This window comes from Vicia villosa, linkage group LG1 (assembly GCF_029867415.1).
Source record: "Vicia villosa cultivar HV-30 ecotype Madison, WI linkage group LG1, Vvil1.0, whole genome shotgun sequence".
Classification (NCBI taxonomy): domain Eukaryota; kingdom Viridiplantae; phylum Streptophyta; class Magnoliopsida; order Fabales; family Fabaceae; genus Vicia; species Vicia villosa.
This window is the reverse complement of record NC_081180.1, coordinates 72,204,525-72,218,759: the sequence shown is the minus strand read 5'-3', so window position 1 is coordinate 72,218,759 and position 14,235 is coordinate 72,204,525. Positions and strand designations below refer to the sequence as shown.

The window sequence follows — 14,235 nt, the reverse complement described above, 5'->3', positions numbered from 1 at the left end:
GCCGTCCGTCATAGTCCGCCCCACCAAAACCTGCAGCCTGCCATAGCCCGTCCCGCCATAGCCCGTCGCCTGCCAAAGTCCGTCGCCCGCCAAAACCCGTCGTTCCGTCAAAATCCGTTATTTTTTAAGTTAATTCTACTAATTCTAATTCTTGATGGTTTTATTTGATACATTTATTTGTGAATATATGCAATATTTTTAAGTAAAATTTGTTAAAAAATGCTTTATAAAAAATTATTCTATAAACTATGTGAAAAATCTAATTAAAAAGTAAAAAAATCTATTAAAAAAATGAAAAAAATAAATAAATAATAAAATAGACGGGCAAATTCGCCGCCCGCCAACCCGCCACCTTGGCGGGGCGGGCTAAATTTTTATGCTCATTTCAATTTGCGGGCTTGCTCGCCCCGCTCTTTTTTTTGGCGGGCACATGACGTGACGGGGCGGAGCGGGACGGACTGCCCGCTTTGCCACCCCTACGGCTGGCTACCTATTTTCCACTTAGTCATGGTACAACTTCTCGTATAATTAATGGAAGATAATGGTATTATATATGTCACATGTCCTGAGGGTGAGCCCTCACATTTTTTGAGGATATCGCTCGGACAATATCACGCTAGACGGAGACACAAAGTCTACCTTGTTTAGGATTCTTCCAAATATAACATTATACTCTTATTATGTCTTTTGATTTAATTTGATGCAAGAGTTATATATCAATCAATTTAACATCTAATAATGAGACAAATTTTCAAACATTAAATAATAGCTTATTATTTAAAAAATATCAAGTTATATTAGGAAGACAAATGGCACAACTGGACATCATGGGATAATCAGACATCATGTTGTGTTCTAAAGGCATCTTTTATTTGATAGAAACCAAATCTTACTATAGAAAAATATTTACGCCAAAAAGCCATCAAGTAGTTCATCTACATCTATAGTTGGTACTTGGTATAAAGAAACTATCCTTGACAGTTATTGAATTAAGAGCTCAATACTCTGTCCAATTTCTCCACGTGCCAATCTTTCATTTTTACAAGCAAAATGGTATATGAAAAAGACGTACTAGATTTGATGATGCTTGCAGCATTTTGTTTACCATTTTTTTTTTCATTTGTTCATTTTGGCCATGTGAATGCTTTAAAGTGACTTGGACCCCTCTACCAGAGTGATTGCATGGTCTTGTACTCTTGTTGTTTAGGTGGTAAACCAGAAAGTGTGTTGAAGACAGACTGTAGGCGACGACGACGTACAACAAAGTTGCTAATACAAAGTTGAGACATAATGATGCATAATCAGCCACATGTGGCCCTAGTGTGGCTAACCAAGTAGCTCCCAAGATTATTCATTTTATGGTCTCTAGAAAACTTGTATCCTTCCCACAATACACTCAGTTCAGTTACATTTTATTATTTTAACCATTTGATTTCATCCATTATGACAGTACTACAACATATACCAACTTACTATAAAACAATCTTTGACAAACAATACTAAGCACAAGAGATAAGCACGTACTTTAACATGATCAACATTAATACAAGTGATTTCTCAGCAAAACTATTTCTAATATCACTGCTATTTAAATGGCACCACTCAAAGGGAAATCACACTCTTTCTATGGGACTTAAAACTTTCATTCCCTCACCTGCATTCAACTGATATTGAACTATTTCTTTGGTTCCAAAAAGAGGGACAAAACGAGGCAATTCAGCTACATTAATGACGTAAAAATCTGTCTAACTCCTCGCACCCTCTCTACCTATATATGTGAAAACTCTATGGTAATAAATCATATTATTGGGTTCCCAATGTTTTCTATAAACTATATTGATTCATGCATGAATATATATATTTCGTAATATATGAATCAATCTATTACTGGCCTTAGTTTGTCATCTTGAAACTTTGATAGATGAATACCATAGCTTTTTCTTGCATATCAATATCTTCTCCGCGTCGCCCCCCTGCTCGGTATCTTCTTTACGACACTCCCATCGTATACCCTTGGCAATGGTTGTAATGGCGTCAAAAAAGTAACTCGACTCGCGTATGATAGCATACCCATCAGGTCGTAAAATTCGATCCATTTCCAGCAATACATACTTCATTTCACACCTGTTAAGTAACAGTCATTGTTAAAATGAACATTACAACTACAAATTTCAGTATGAACAAATTTGTGCTTGGCAAACTGAGCTAGTGATGCTATTTGTTTCATAGTTACTTTGAGGGACAAACAAACAAATATTCTACATATTATAATGACCAATTTCGACATGAAATTTTTTGCCAGAGACTAAAACAAAACAACAAAGACCAAAAGCAAAAAAATGATATATTTAAAATGACTAAAAACAAAGATATTTTTACACGAATTTGAAGCAAGAAAAAAATATTAAATATTTGCAAAAACCAAAGTATATTTAAACTAAATATTGGTGTGTTCTAATACCAACAAACAACTCATTATAATGTCACCTGTGGCTTTCTGCAGTGAAGAGTCCTGCAACATGAAGCAGGTCATATGTCCGAGGATACGTCGAAAATGCTTCGCACCTATCAAAATAACATATCAACAAAAGATCATTTATAAGACCAAAGTATATTCATAAATAAAAACTCCATGCCTTAATTCCTATTTCAAATTTACCAGTCATGGAACGTTCCAATTAGGCCTCGATCATAAATCACAGGGAGCGTATTGGGAGCATAAGATGAGACCACATTCATAACCCATACAGGATCATCAATCAAGGCTGCAGCAAAACTTCCATATAGTGTATTCATATCCATGACATTTCTTATCTTGTCAGTCCCAAGCTCAGGTATTAACTTCTTGTAGTGCGTAATGTGTTTCTTCCACTTACTATTGTCATTTTTGAATGTTAATGCACTCCCACTATGAACCATTGAAATGCGTTCAGGTGTAGCATGCAATCGCTCAGGCCATTTCGAAATCGATTTCAGACCTAATTTCTTAAATTTTGGATCCGGAACCAAAAAACAAGTACGAATTGGAGTATACCATGCTGAATCTGCTTCGAGGCTGTCATCACATTTGGGCGGATAAGTATCTTTGGTCCGGTTTTTATAGCAAACACTATCAAGAGACTTCTGCCATACGGCAATGTCGCCTTTTTTATTATACAATCTAAAACACAATGAAGTCAGCAAGTCCGTCAATTTCTCGTAGTTAGATTTTTGTTCTTCGATTGTTGTGTCCCATCCACGCCACCTGCGCTCGTAGTTTATTGGTGGACCGGACAAGACCCAAAATCCTCCAGGACGAAGAATCCGGTGTATTTCGAGAAGATAAACTCCGCCTAGTAAAAGATTGCAATTTGAATTTCAAAGTTTAAGAAGCTTCAAGACCAGTAAAGTACATGATCATGGGTGTAAAACAATAAATTATGTTTGATTGATCTAAAAGTGCAAAATCCATAGAAGTACCAAAGTCTGTCCATGGAATGAGACATCTGGAGCAATGAGCTATATCAAAGGAGTTTGACGGGAATGGAAGCCTGTGTAAAGCAAGGACACCAAGAATTGCAGGGAGACCACGTTCCAAAGCAAATTGAACCTGAGCTTGATGGTTATCTCTAGGAGCAAGAGAAACAGTAAGAATCCCACGATCCAGCAAGTCACCGCCCCAGCTGGCAACCTAAATGAACAAGAGTGATGTGGATTAATCAAAGCATCTCTTTTTCCTATCATGTGATTGAAAATTGTAACTGAAATTAACTGTGTTTTTCAATCACAAAATTAGTCAGTTTTGAAACTTATTTCCATTGCTGTTAAGAAAGCACAGCTACAAGCAACAGCACATATAGTTGAACTAGAACATGGTTGTTAAAGAAGGAGAACTGTAATTTGCTAGGCTATTTCGTACATCAAAACTGATCCTGTCAAATAGCGGCTATAGCACTATATGTAGAGGAATATAAACAAACAGCTATTGTTCTGCAATATGTAATTTAGTAGTATAAAGTTTTGTCATAAGGCAGTTGAAGTGGCGCTATACCTATACTGTTGCAGAATTGGAACAAACCGCTATTTTCTGCGATATGCAATTGACAACGCTGATTAAAACATAGAGAGATGTAAGACTCACCCCACAACCAGTATCAATGGCAGTTCGAATTGTCCCATCTTTCATCTCTGGGATCAGATCTTCCATTAAATCAACATATTTACCAACACCATTCGGGAACATAGTACCCCCGCCGGGAAAGAAGAATTTCTCCCCCTCCTTTCTCAACCAATGTTGATTGGACTTCTGCTCAAGAATCCAGTCATACGGAACATTCCTGAAATTCCATATAACAACAAACATAATGAAGTAGCCAAATATCAATTGCACGAAACTTGAACTATGTCAGTCTTATATTTTGATTTGTCATAACTCGTAAGGCATATATATATATATATTATACCTGTACCAACATTCATCTCTACTCTTTGGCCATCTAATTGGAGGTTTGTATCCATCTGGGGGAGGAACCAGGCATTCTTTCCTCTCAAAAATTGGAGGGCAATGACGCTCCAACATAATGTACCGATATGATCCATACTTCTTCCATCTCTGTAAAATTAACCATACTCAGACAGTTAGAACCTAACTAGAAAAACAACTAAAATCAAACGCTAATAGCATAATCACATGTGTCATAATCACAAGTCTCAGTCGGTTTCGGACACGGACACAACTAACTTTTTCAGAGGTGTCAGTGTTACAGAGCTCCTAAATAGTCTTGCGAACGCTTATGCCAATAGATAAGCTTGTCAATCCAAATACAAACTTAATCATTAAGAAAACTCTCTTCTACAAATCCTATAACATAAGAAAATAAAAAACTATAGTGATATTACCCTCGGGTCTGTACATGGAGTGAAATCTTGATAATCAATACCGCATTCAGGAAAACTCGTATAGTTAATTTTCAAAGAACTTATCGATGATGATGATGATGATGAATCCTTCCGGAAATCAATGGATCTCTGACTGATAAGCGTTGCAAATCTATCATTCTCAGAACCAAATAGTACACCCATATAGAAAGAAAGTCCACATAGCACGACAAATATGACCGACACAGGAACAATCCTGCTCCTATCTACCACTTTTCCGTCATTATTCGTCATCCTCAGGTGAAATAATCGATTATCTGTATAAAAAAAAGTCAATACACTCAAATAGCTTAAAAAATAAGCGATTAATTAAGTGATAAACAGTTAATAAAGTTGTTTACCTAAACAGAAATTCCAATGACAGATCGAGATGAATAGAGAAAAGAAGAACCAGATCTGAGAGAGAAAAGAAAAGAATCGGAAAAAGAGAGTTAGTTAGATACCTTTTGTTTGTTTGTTTCTTGAGTGATTGAAAAAGAAAGAAAGAAAACGGAAATACAGAGAAAGAGTTTTTACGAGAATGGAGAAGAGTGAAATAGTAGTGTAGTATTTGAGTATGAAGAAGTTAGAAAAGGAAGAAATGGCATGCAATAATAGGTCAAATTTCTGATTTTAACAACTTTAATAACTAGCTTCAACTAAACCATAGTATGTAGCCAAGTGTGGGTAAGTAATTAGTTGTTCTCTTTCGTTGCCTTTAACTTCAATATTTCCTCTTTTTCTTTGGTCACCCATTCTTTTTGCTTTTGTGTTTTTGAAGAATACATCATGGATTATCATATTTATTAAACTGTATTTTAACATGTTATTAGAAAAATTAAAATAAAATTTGTGTAAATCAAATCTATTTTTTTAGTTTAAATATGTTTTATATATTTTCTAATGCAACTAATGAGACTTGACATTAAACGTGAGAGCCATTAACCTTTGTCAGAAAAAAAAATGCATTTGTTTCTTCTGCATATTACTACTAGTATTTCTACTTTTTCTGACTTTGAGTATATAATTTTATAAAAAGGATGTCGGCCTTTTATATTTTATTATTTTCACGGTTTTTCTTGACTTTGTTTGCTTGGTATTATTGTGTTGGGACTCGGGAACAATAGTATTTGATGATACATTGATACTCATACAATATTTAATACTTCCTCCTATTTTAAATTGTTTTTTAAAATTATGTACATTTTTTAAAATGTTAATTAGCTATGTCAATTTTAATAATAATCTTTTTCTTTACTAACATATTTTATTAGTAGTTAAGTGAGCTAAAATTTTAAGATATATTAATAAAAATCAGAAACAAATAAAAATTTATATTCTTTTAAATATTTTTTGATCTTTTTTATTAACAAATTGATGGTTAATTGTTAGTGATGGGATCATGAAACGGTGGAGTAAATTTCTAATACAAAGAAAAATAGATAGACCTGAAAAGTAATATGAGAGTGAGAATGAATTGAATATTTGAAATAACGCAGTTTGATTTTTATATTGTATGAGTGATTAGAATTGTTGACGTGTGATCTGACATCTTGTGTAAATAATAGTTTGATTAGATATCAACGTTGAGAAATATGACAAAGGGTGTGAACATGTGTCCTTGGTATAGACGAGAGTTCACCTATTTGACGTGAATTCCCTTTCAGCGTTTATATAGGGTCTTCTTCATGAATAATAGAGCTAGAACTTTACTAGATTTGTAAAAATCAATATTACTCCATTTGTATAATGTTAGACAATTTTATGTTATACTAAAATTACAATACTTTTATTTTCAACTATTTTAAATAAGAATATATAATAAAATAAAAGAATTATAGATTTATAGTTACTTTAAATTGATTATAATTAAGAAATATTGCATTAATAAACGTCTTTTAAGATGTGAATTAAATTGAATATGATAATATTGTCTTTAAAATGTGAATTAAATTGAATATGATAATATTGTCTTTAAAATGTGAATTAAATTGAATATGATGATAAATATTTTAATTTGAGCATTGAGGTTAATCTATAAGAAATAAAAATTAATAATAAAAACACATAATTGATTAGTGGTGTAAATAATAAAATAAAATAAATAAATATATGAATAAAAAATTATAGAATTATCCTCAGTTTTAACGGTAACAATTTTAATTAATAAGATATGTAGAACAATTAAAGATTTGTTTGAAATTATATCTTTATTATTTTAAGAATAATAATTATTTGTGATTCATGAAGCTTATATTAAAATTTAAAACTGATTATAGAGGCAAATTACATTTATTATACACTTTAATCGTTGTATATAGATAATAGATAAATATGGATTTAGAACTCGAAGAAAATGATGAGAAACTAATTGCACAATTATAAAACCTTTGAAAACAAAAGTTAAATTAATATGACATGATATTTAAAATTAAAAAAATAAATAAATTAGACTTTTCCAATTTCTAATGTAGCTCTTTCAATCTCTTCCAAAGACACTCCTTTTCATCAGCCAAATCTTCATTTTGTTTCTGAAGATCCTCTATCAGCTTCGTTTGTTCAGAATCCTTCCTGAAATTTTATAGTATATGATCTTAGTCCATATCTTAATTATAAAGTCTTATATTTAACAAGTAAATCAAGATTAACACACACAAATTCTTGATCAAGAGAGGATAGCAAACAATCTTCCAAGAGATTCTATATTAAAATTCAAAATGTTTAGTTGTCAATTAATGTGACATAATTTGTATTACCTATTCATGAAGGATAAATTCAGTTTTAGTGATCGAATTTCCTTCTCAAGATCTTCACATCTCTTCAAGACAACTTGCATATCTGGTGGAATTGATGGTATCAAGTTCTTTTCCTTTGCCTCCGCCATTCTGCATTACAAGTAGGTCATTAAGACATACATCTTCTTGACTATTGAGAATCATTGTAAAATGTGTAATAGATTGTTTGCAGAGTGGTCTTTGAGAATGTTTAAATCGGACTACTACACAAAATCCGAAATTTGTCACGGTTGAATCATAACTAACTTACACATGACCTCTAAAAACTTTAGATGACCATGTATGTTTAGAGAAGAATAGAATATTTTTCTATGATTACATACTTTCGTGAACGCTCCACCCTACGCTTTTTTGTTGCATTCTCTTTGCCCTCTGCATAACCAATCCATTGGTTAGTGATAGAGACACTATCAAACTGTGATAATCAAACAAACAAAAAACTTATGCATATAAATTTTTTTATTCAACTTCCTCTACCTGAAATAGCTGATGTAACAGATCCATATCTTTCTAGGCTTCTCTTCTGCATAATTTAGCCACATAGAGAAATTGAACTTAGCCAAAATATAAAAAATTGTTACAGATAGTTAAATACAAAGAAAATAGTTAAATACATTTTTAAGATTAGTATATACCTTTCTATCATCTTTTAGGTTATTTTTCATATGTTCTGTGAAACTTGTACTTCCTCCAACTTTATTCCATGAGCTTTCGCAAAGAGTTTGGCTTGATATGCATGGATCGTCGCGTCCATCTAAACCGGTGGAGACTATCGGTGCGGCAGCGGAAGATTCACTTGGAGAAGCTGAGCTCAAATATATTGGATTTGTTTGATTTACCAAACCATCCAAGTCAATTAGGTTTATGGATGCTTCAAGTGTTTGCAATTGCATGGCTTCATGATCCTTAACTTGAATAGTAGAGTTTTCTTGAGCATATATAGGATTTTGGTGACTCCAATTTTCATTCCTTTCACCAAAACTAGTTTGGAGGAAAGGATCTTGTTGAAGACTAAATATTCCATTTGAGTTATCTTCCACTTCTTGTTTCTCTATATGGTCACCGTGTCGCTTAAATTCTAATGAATTTTTTAGCATGTTTACATACGAAGAGACTTTATCCGTGTTATCGTTTAGTTGATGTGTGTGGAATCTTGATGAAGACGAATTCGACAGAGATGCGAATGTGCCATTTTGATTAAGGTGATCAAAACCGTTTAAATTTGAAATTTCTTGTTGTTGTGTACTGTTGGCACCATTTTGAGTAGCCAACATGTGCACAGATTCTATTCCTTGTGCTACTTGACCATTGTACATTTCAGAATACCTTTGCCTTCAAATAAAGACTAACAAATAAGTTGTTGAAATTTTAACATTGTCAATCAACCATAAACTAAATCTTTGATACCTCAATTCAGAAGACCGGCTTCTAGTCATTCGTTGATCGGTAAGAAACCAAGCCTGCATTAGTAACGAAAACCAAATCGTCGTGAAAGTTTTATTGAATGTAAGCTTCAGGTTCAACAAAGAGTTCGATGTAAACAAACCTTGGCAAGAAACAGGTTACTAGATTGCAGAAATTCATCAATAGGTTCTCTGGCAAAAAGTTGTCAAAAACCAAATTAATAACATTGAACTAGTTATTAGTTATAAGTGAAATGACAACAAAGATATAGCAGGTTTTGTGAACCCTGCTACAATTACCCTATAGGAAATTGATTGAAAACAGTTGAATAGTCATTAGCTTTTGGATTATCTTGCATAATCCTCCCTTCAGAAAATGCAGACATGTTTTGCTGATTGGACAAATTAGATAGTTCAGATGACACCCTGCAGTTCAAAAGAATAAAAGAAATGTCAAAATAAGAAATAGATTAACGGAGTATATAAATTTGTGTTGAAGAGTTCCACGTTCAAAAGTATATGGTTTCAAGCTCAACCACATTTCTAAGATGGTATCAGAGCATCTAAGATCGGTTGGACCACCTCTTATCAGGTTTCTGTTATCGGGTCATCCATCATTTATTCTTAGCTTTAGATGTCTGTGCGTGAGGAGTTTTTAAATCAAACTCTAATTCTAAAATGGTATCAAAACCTATCTAAGATTCATCGGGCCATCTAGTATCGAGCCTGAAGGAATGTGTAGATGAGTCTCCTACTATCTGGTTTTCGCTATCGGGCCTAAAGGCTATCTGGACAATCCTCACCCACAAGCCGTTAGGCCCAACCACATTTCTAAGTAGTAGTATTCCTAAAGTATAAATAGTAGTGAAATGATACTCACCGTTGTGATAGTCTACTAGGAAGTCCTCTACTTGATGAACTGTATCCTTGGTCATTTGTCAGCCATCTTTTGAAGAGTTCTTCACTGTCAGTGCGAAAGCTGTCCATAGTTGGTATTGGCACTCCAATAGGGTTATCCATCAATGTTTTCATGAAAAGTTCCTCACTTGAATTCTTGTATGAACTATAAAACCCTCTCCCTTCCATCTCCATCTATGTATAGTAAGTAGCCTTCAAAATTCAAAATTTCTGTGAGACCAAAGGAATGAACAACCATTTAAGTTATATATGGCTTTATATTACTGTCACATGAATGCACTAAGTCAAGATTAAATTAAGCTTGTGGTGAAAATCATAAGATAAAGTCAACTAGTTATTTATTTATGTCACAATGACAACAATTATGTTAATTTTTTCAGTTCAAGTTTAGTAGATTGAAGGTCAAAGAGAAAGAAACATATATTATGACATATATTATCAATCATGCAGGCGTAGTTCCAGCAAAAATCAGTATATGGGTCCATCACTTTGACTTTGGCTATATATTTAATAGTTTAAATATTTGATTTCAAATCAAGAAATGGTATAATTCAATGGAATATTATGATCTTTTACTTAAAAATACAAACATACACTTTTAAGTGATAAAGACTAATTATGATATTCATTAATCAAATATTTGCTTAAGACTTAGTTAGTCGGCAGCATTTTATGTTTGAATGGAAACAAAGATTTGAGGGCCTTTCAGTATTTGTCAACGTTTTATGCTTAATTAGATTTGTCAATGATACAAAATATGTTCAACAGAAGTTTATTAATTAACTACATTTGCAAGTAGGTAAATAACAGTCAAAATTAAATATTTTTTGGCAGATAAAAATTGTTCAATTGTAAATTTCTATTTCTTTTAAGAATTTATAATTTTTCACAAGATCATTAAACTTAAATGCAATGTTTAACACGTTGTCTAACACATGTTCCACCACTTTCTTTTTAATTGATATTTACATTGTACTAAAATTTATGTGAAAGAAAAATTAAAAAAATGTGTTTTTAGTATTATTTAGATTTAATCTTAATTTTACTATCTCAAATATTACTTCTCTTTCTCTTATTATAAAGATATGGTTGCAGTCATGATCAATACGAGCATAGCAACTAATATGGACAGCATAGCATTAGTTAAGGAGATAATCTTTCTAATTTCTAATGCGGTGCATTGGAGGTGTGAGAGTTTCGCATTGTTATCGGAAAGCCAACTTCTGTGCGGATGTATTAGCAAAGTTTGGAGCAACGAGTGGTGGTGTAATTTTGTTTAAGAAAGACTTTCCGATGTTTATTTCTCATTTGAGTTTTAGAGACACTTTAGGTGTTTCGATTCCGAGGTTAACCCGTTGTAATTTTATTTTGTTGGGCCTTTGGCCCTCCATTCCAACCAAAAAAAAAAAGATAGATGTAAAAAAACTTAAAGTCTAAAGTTTTATTTACTAATTTTTACTAAGTCCTTTACTTAATCAATTGTTTTTAGGCTCTATTGAGCCAGTGTCAACTATCTACCATTACTATTTTTTGTGAATATAAGTATTTAGAGTTGGCCAAAGGTCAAATAAAACCTTCACTTTGGATCACCATACAAGAGCATAATCTCCCTCTCTATCTCAACCGTTGATCAAATATGATGGTTCTACACACTCCACGTCAGATCAACTAGGAATTGTTCTAACTGTCTCCCTTATATAAGTGTGACTTAGGTGTTTCCTCACTCATATTTACAATAGTTCCATCTATTTCAAATACTTACTTAAACATTTAAACATTGAGTTTCTAACTTTGCAAGTACCCCCTTTTGATCATTGAAAAGCGCAACAACCGTACTAGAAGCATTTCCATGACAGCCATATTTAACCTTTCACCCATGTTCTGTTCCATTACGGAATAGTGACCCCGTTTCTGGGAATCGTCTTCTGATTCTCATTATTTCTTCACTCTTTTCTAATGTGCCACCATAACCATTTTTTATTACTGTTCCAATCACCTTAACCATCTCGTAAATGTTGTTCATGTTGTATTCTTCAATGGTCGGTTCTAAATCAACATTGAGACTGATGTCTATTCAATGATTCACATCCCTCAAATAACACATCACCAATTCACTCTTGCGTCTGAAGAGTCTCCACAAATTCAAGACCTTCAAGCTTTGATCGTAATGCGTCAATTGATTGTTTATGAGTATTGTTCTGGACCGGCCAAAAACTCAACTGACCGAGGTCCAATTCATCTCAAGCCCACTATACTTGCCCCTAAATATAGAAACAACTTACACACTATGAGAAGGTAAACAATCTCCGATCTCTAATTTCATTATACTCATATTGAATCTTGAACTGACTTGAGCGTTGGAGTGCTAACCATGAAGGTCCATCCTGCATCATCATAACGGAGATCAAAGCCATCATTCAAGATCAATAGTTATCAAACTCTCTTCATTTCTCGAATGGAACAGTAGCGTTGTATGTGGGAATCGACTTCTGATTATTACGATTTCTACGAAAATTGTATTTTCTTCACGAACATCATCAAGCAAACTCAAAAGTTCCAAATCTTGATTCTTGCGATTCAAATTCAGATCTCTGGTTGACTAGTTCTTACTTCCTCGGGTCACTGAATTAAGAGGAAACCGACTTCTGATTCCTAAGTTTTCTGCGAGTTCACGTCTGTTCTCCATTTTTGTCAGTTATGATATCCTTAGATCTTAGAATCGGCAAGAGTTCAAGAGTGAAGATGGGTATTTGCCGACCACCGCATCCGCTACACGTCTTTGGGATCCAAAAATCCTTAAGTCTTTGGCGAAGCCTCCAAAGCTGGAAACCTAAGATAGTAATGAGGATTCTGATTAGCATGTCGAGCATGTAGATATACTTGATTACCACCAAGCTAAAAGTGTGATGAAATGCAAAAAAATTGTGCTAAACTTTAATAGAGTTGCCATGATCTGTTTCAAGGACTTAGAAGAAAAGTGATGAGTGCATTCAAAATTAAAATTATATAAGTGATGGGTGATAAATCAAAATTATATAAGTTTCATAAAAAAGGAATTGGCACAAAAGTGATGAGTGCATTCAACTGAAGGAAGCAATATAAGACTTGATTAATAAGCGAAGTCTTGGTAGATACACCAATAAAGATGCATGGAAGGGGGACTATAAAAGATAGATGGATTCTCCATAGAAACCTATCGTACAGAGTGAATCTCTACGTAAAAAGTGTTCTCTCCGATGGGCTGAAACTTCTCTCAAGAAGACAGTTGAAGTCACTGAAGGCATTAGTAAAGGGAGATCAACAACAAAGAAGATAACAATAGGAAAGAAAGTCAACCCATCATAGCCTTACTCTTTGGAGGTTATCATTTCATTGCGTCCATCACCAAAGGATTCTCATACCCAAAGAATTCGCCCAAGGGAACCTTGAAAGAAAAGATTGCAAAGTTATTGTTGGTGGATACAAATGTGGATCTGTTTCTAGGAGAAAATCTTTAATGACTACTTCTTGGTTTTAGAGACAATGAAAATGTAGAGCGTATCTCCAATAAAATATTCTCTTTAGTGATAACGTCCATCATTGTCAAATTTGATGTTTTAAGGATCCTTAATGATGGAGGAAGTTCCAGTGGTTGCAAGGCTATCACCCTTCATGGGTACTGATTGCAAGGCTTCAACGAATCAATAAATCTCCATTGGGGCTTGGTTGAACTTATGGTTACCTTTAGAGAAGGGAGAGATGCCAGAACAGTGTATATTCAATTCCTTATAGTTCCATACAAAAGTGTTTACAATTGCATCCTAGGGAGACCTTTCATAGCACCTTTGGGCGATATCACATCTACCTTCAACTTGAATATGAAGTATCATAGCATTCATGATGAAGCAGTAAATATTTTCACAACTTCAAGACTTACTCTTGCTTCATTTACATTTAACTGATCAAACTACAAGGTAAAACACTAAGCCCGAGATCAAGTGAACTTTCACAACTTCACAACTCTACTTTCTTTACATTACTTGATGTAACTTTGTTTAACTCTTTCAAATAGAACTATGAACACTTTGTCTTGTGCTAGATTCTTGATTGATGAGGCTTGTCATATTTTAATTCTTTTTCAGTTATCATCATCAAAACCTTTAAAAGACATTAACTTGCAAAACACATAGAAGCAACGATGTCAATGGTTGCTTAGAAAGGTCTCCTCATGATTCAATTGAAGA

General features: G+C 33.5%; 2 protein-coding genes across 4 annotated transcripts; both read right to left on the bottom strand.

Moving 5' to 3' along the window:
- Positions 1 to 1,500: 1,500 nt before the first annotated feature.
- Positions 1,501 to 5,566, bottom strand: LOC131641647 (probable methyltransferase PMT21). Of its 3 annotated transcripts, XM_058911954.1 has the most exons (9): positions 5,434 to 5,566; positions 5,259 to 5,313; positions 4,879 to 5,174; positions 4,443 to 4,591; positions 4,121 to 4,316; positions 3,460 to 3,670; positions 2,660 to 3,332; positions 2,488 to 2,565; positions 1,501 to 2,124 (listed from the first exon to the last, which is right to left on the bottom strand). In XM_058911954.1, the coding sequence occupies exons 3-9, from the start codon at positions 5,149 to 5,151 to the stop codon at positions 1,902 to 1,904; spliced, it is 1,803 nt and encodes a 600-aa protein (XP_058767937.1). In that variant the 5' UTR covers positions 5,152 to 5,174; positions 5,259 to 5,313; positions 5,434 to 5,566; the 3' UTR covers positions 1,501 to 1,901. The 3 variants fall into 3 exon arrangements, with proteins under 3 accessions (XP_058767937.1, XP_058767942.1, XP_058767929.1); XM_058911959.1 differs by lacking the exon at positions 5,259 to 5,313 and having other exon boundaries at positions 5,361 to 5,528; XM_058911946.1 differs by lacking the exon at positions 5,434 to 5,566 and having other exon boundaries at positions 5,259 to 5,412.
- Positions 5,567 to 7,361: 1,795 nt separating this feature from the next.
- On the bottom strand, positions 7,362 to 10,180 carry LOC131609323 (protein CYCLOPS-like). Its single transcript, XM_058881007.1, has 9 exons — positions 9,975 to 10,180; positions 9,395 to 9,520; positions 9,238 to 9,286; positions 9,099 to 9,151; positions 8,327 to 9,023; positions 8,169 to 8,214; positions 8,015 to 8,063; positions 7,653 to 7,781; positions 7,362 to 7,467 (listed from the first exon to the last, which is right to left on the bottom strand). The coding sequence occupies exons 1-9, from the start codon at positions 10,178 to 10,180 to the stop codon at positions 7,362 to 7,364; spliced, it is 1,461 nt and encodes a 486-aa protein (XP_058736990.1).
- Between the last annotated feature and the right edge of the window lie 4,055 nt (positions 10,181 to 14,235).

Coding starts and splice junctions, on each gene's coding strand:
- LOC131641647 (XM_058911954.1), bottom strand. CDS start 5,151: ATGACGAATAATGACGGAAAAGTGGTAGATAGGAGCAGGATTGTTCCT. Junction 4,592..4,878: donor CTCCATGTACAGACCCGAGG/GTAATATCACTA, acceptor TTAATTTTACAG/AGATGGAAGAAGTATGGATC. Junction 3,333..3,459: donor CATTCCATGGACAGACTTTG/GTACTTCTATGG, acceptor ATCTTTTACTAG/GCGGAGTTTATCTTCTCGAA.
- LOC131609323 (XM_058881007.1), bottom strand. CDS start 10,180: ATGGAAGGGAGAGGGTTTTATAGTTCATACAAGAATTCAAGTGAGGAA. Junction 9,521..9,974: donor CCTAGTAGACTATCACAACG/GTGAGTATCATT, acceptor TTTGAACTGCAG/GGTGTCATCTGAACTATCTA. Junction 8,215..8,326: donor ACCTAAAAGATGATAGAAAG/GTATATACTAAT, acceptor TAAATTATGCAG/AAGAGAAGCCTAGAAAGATA.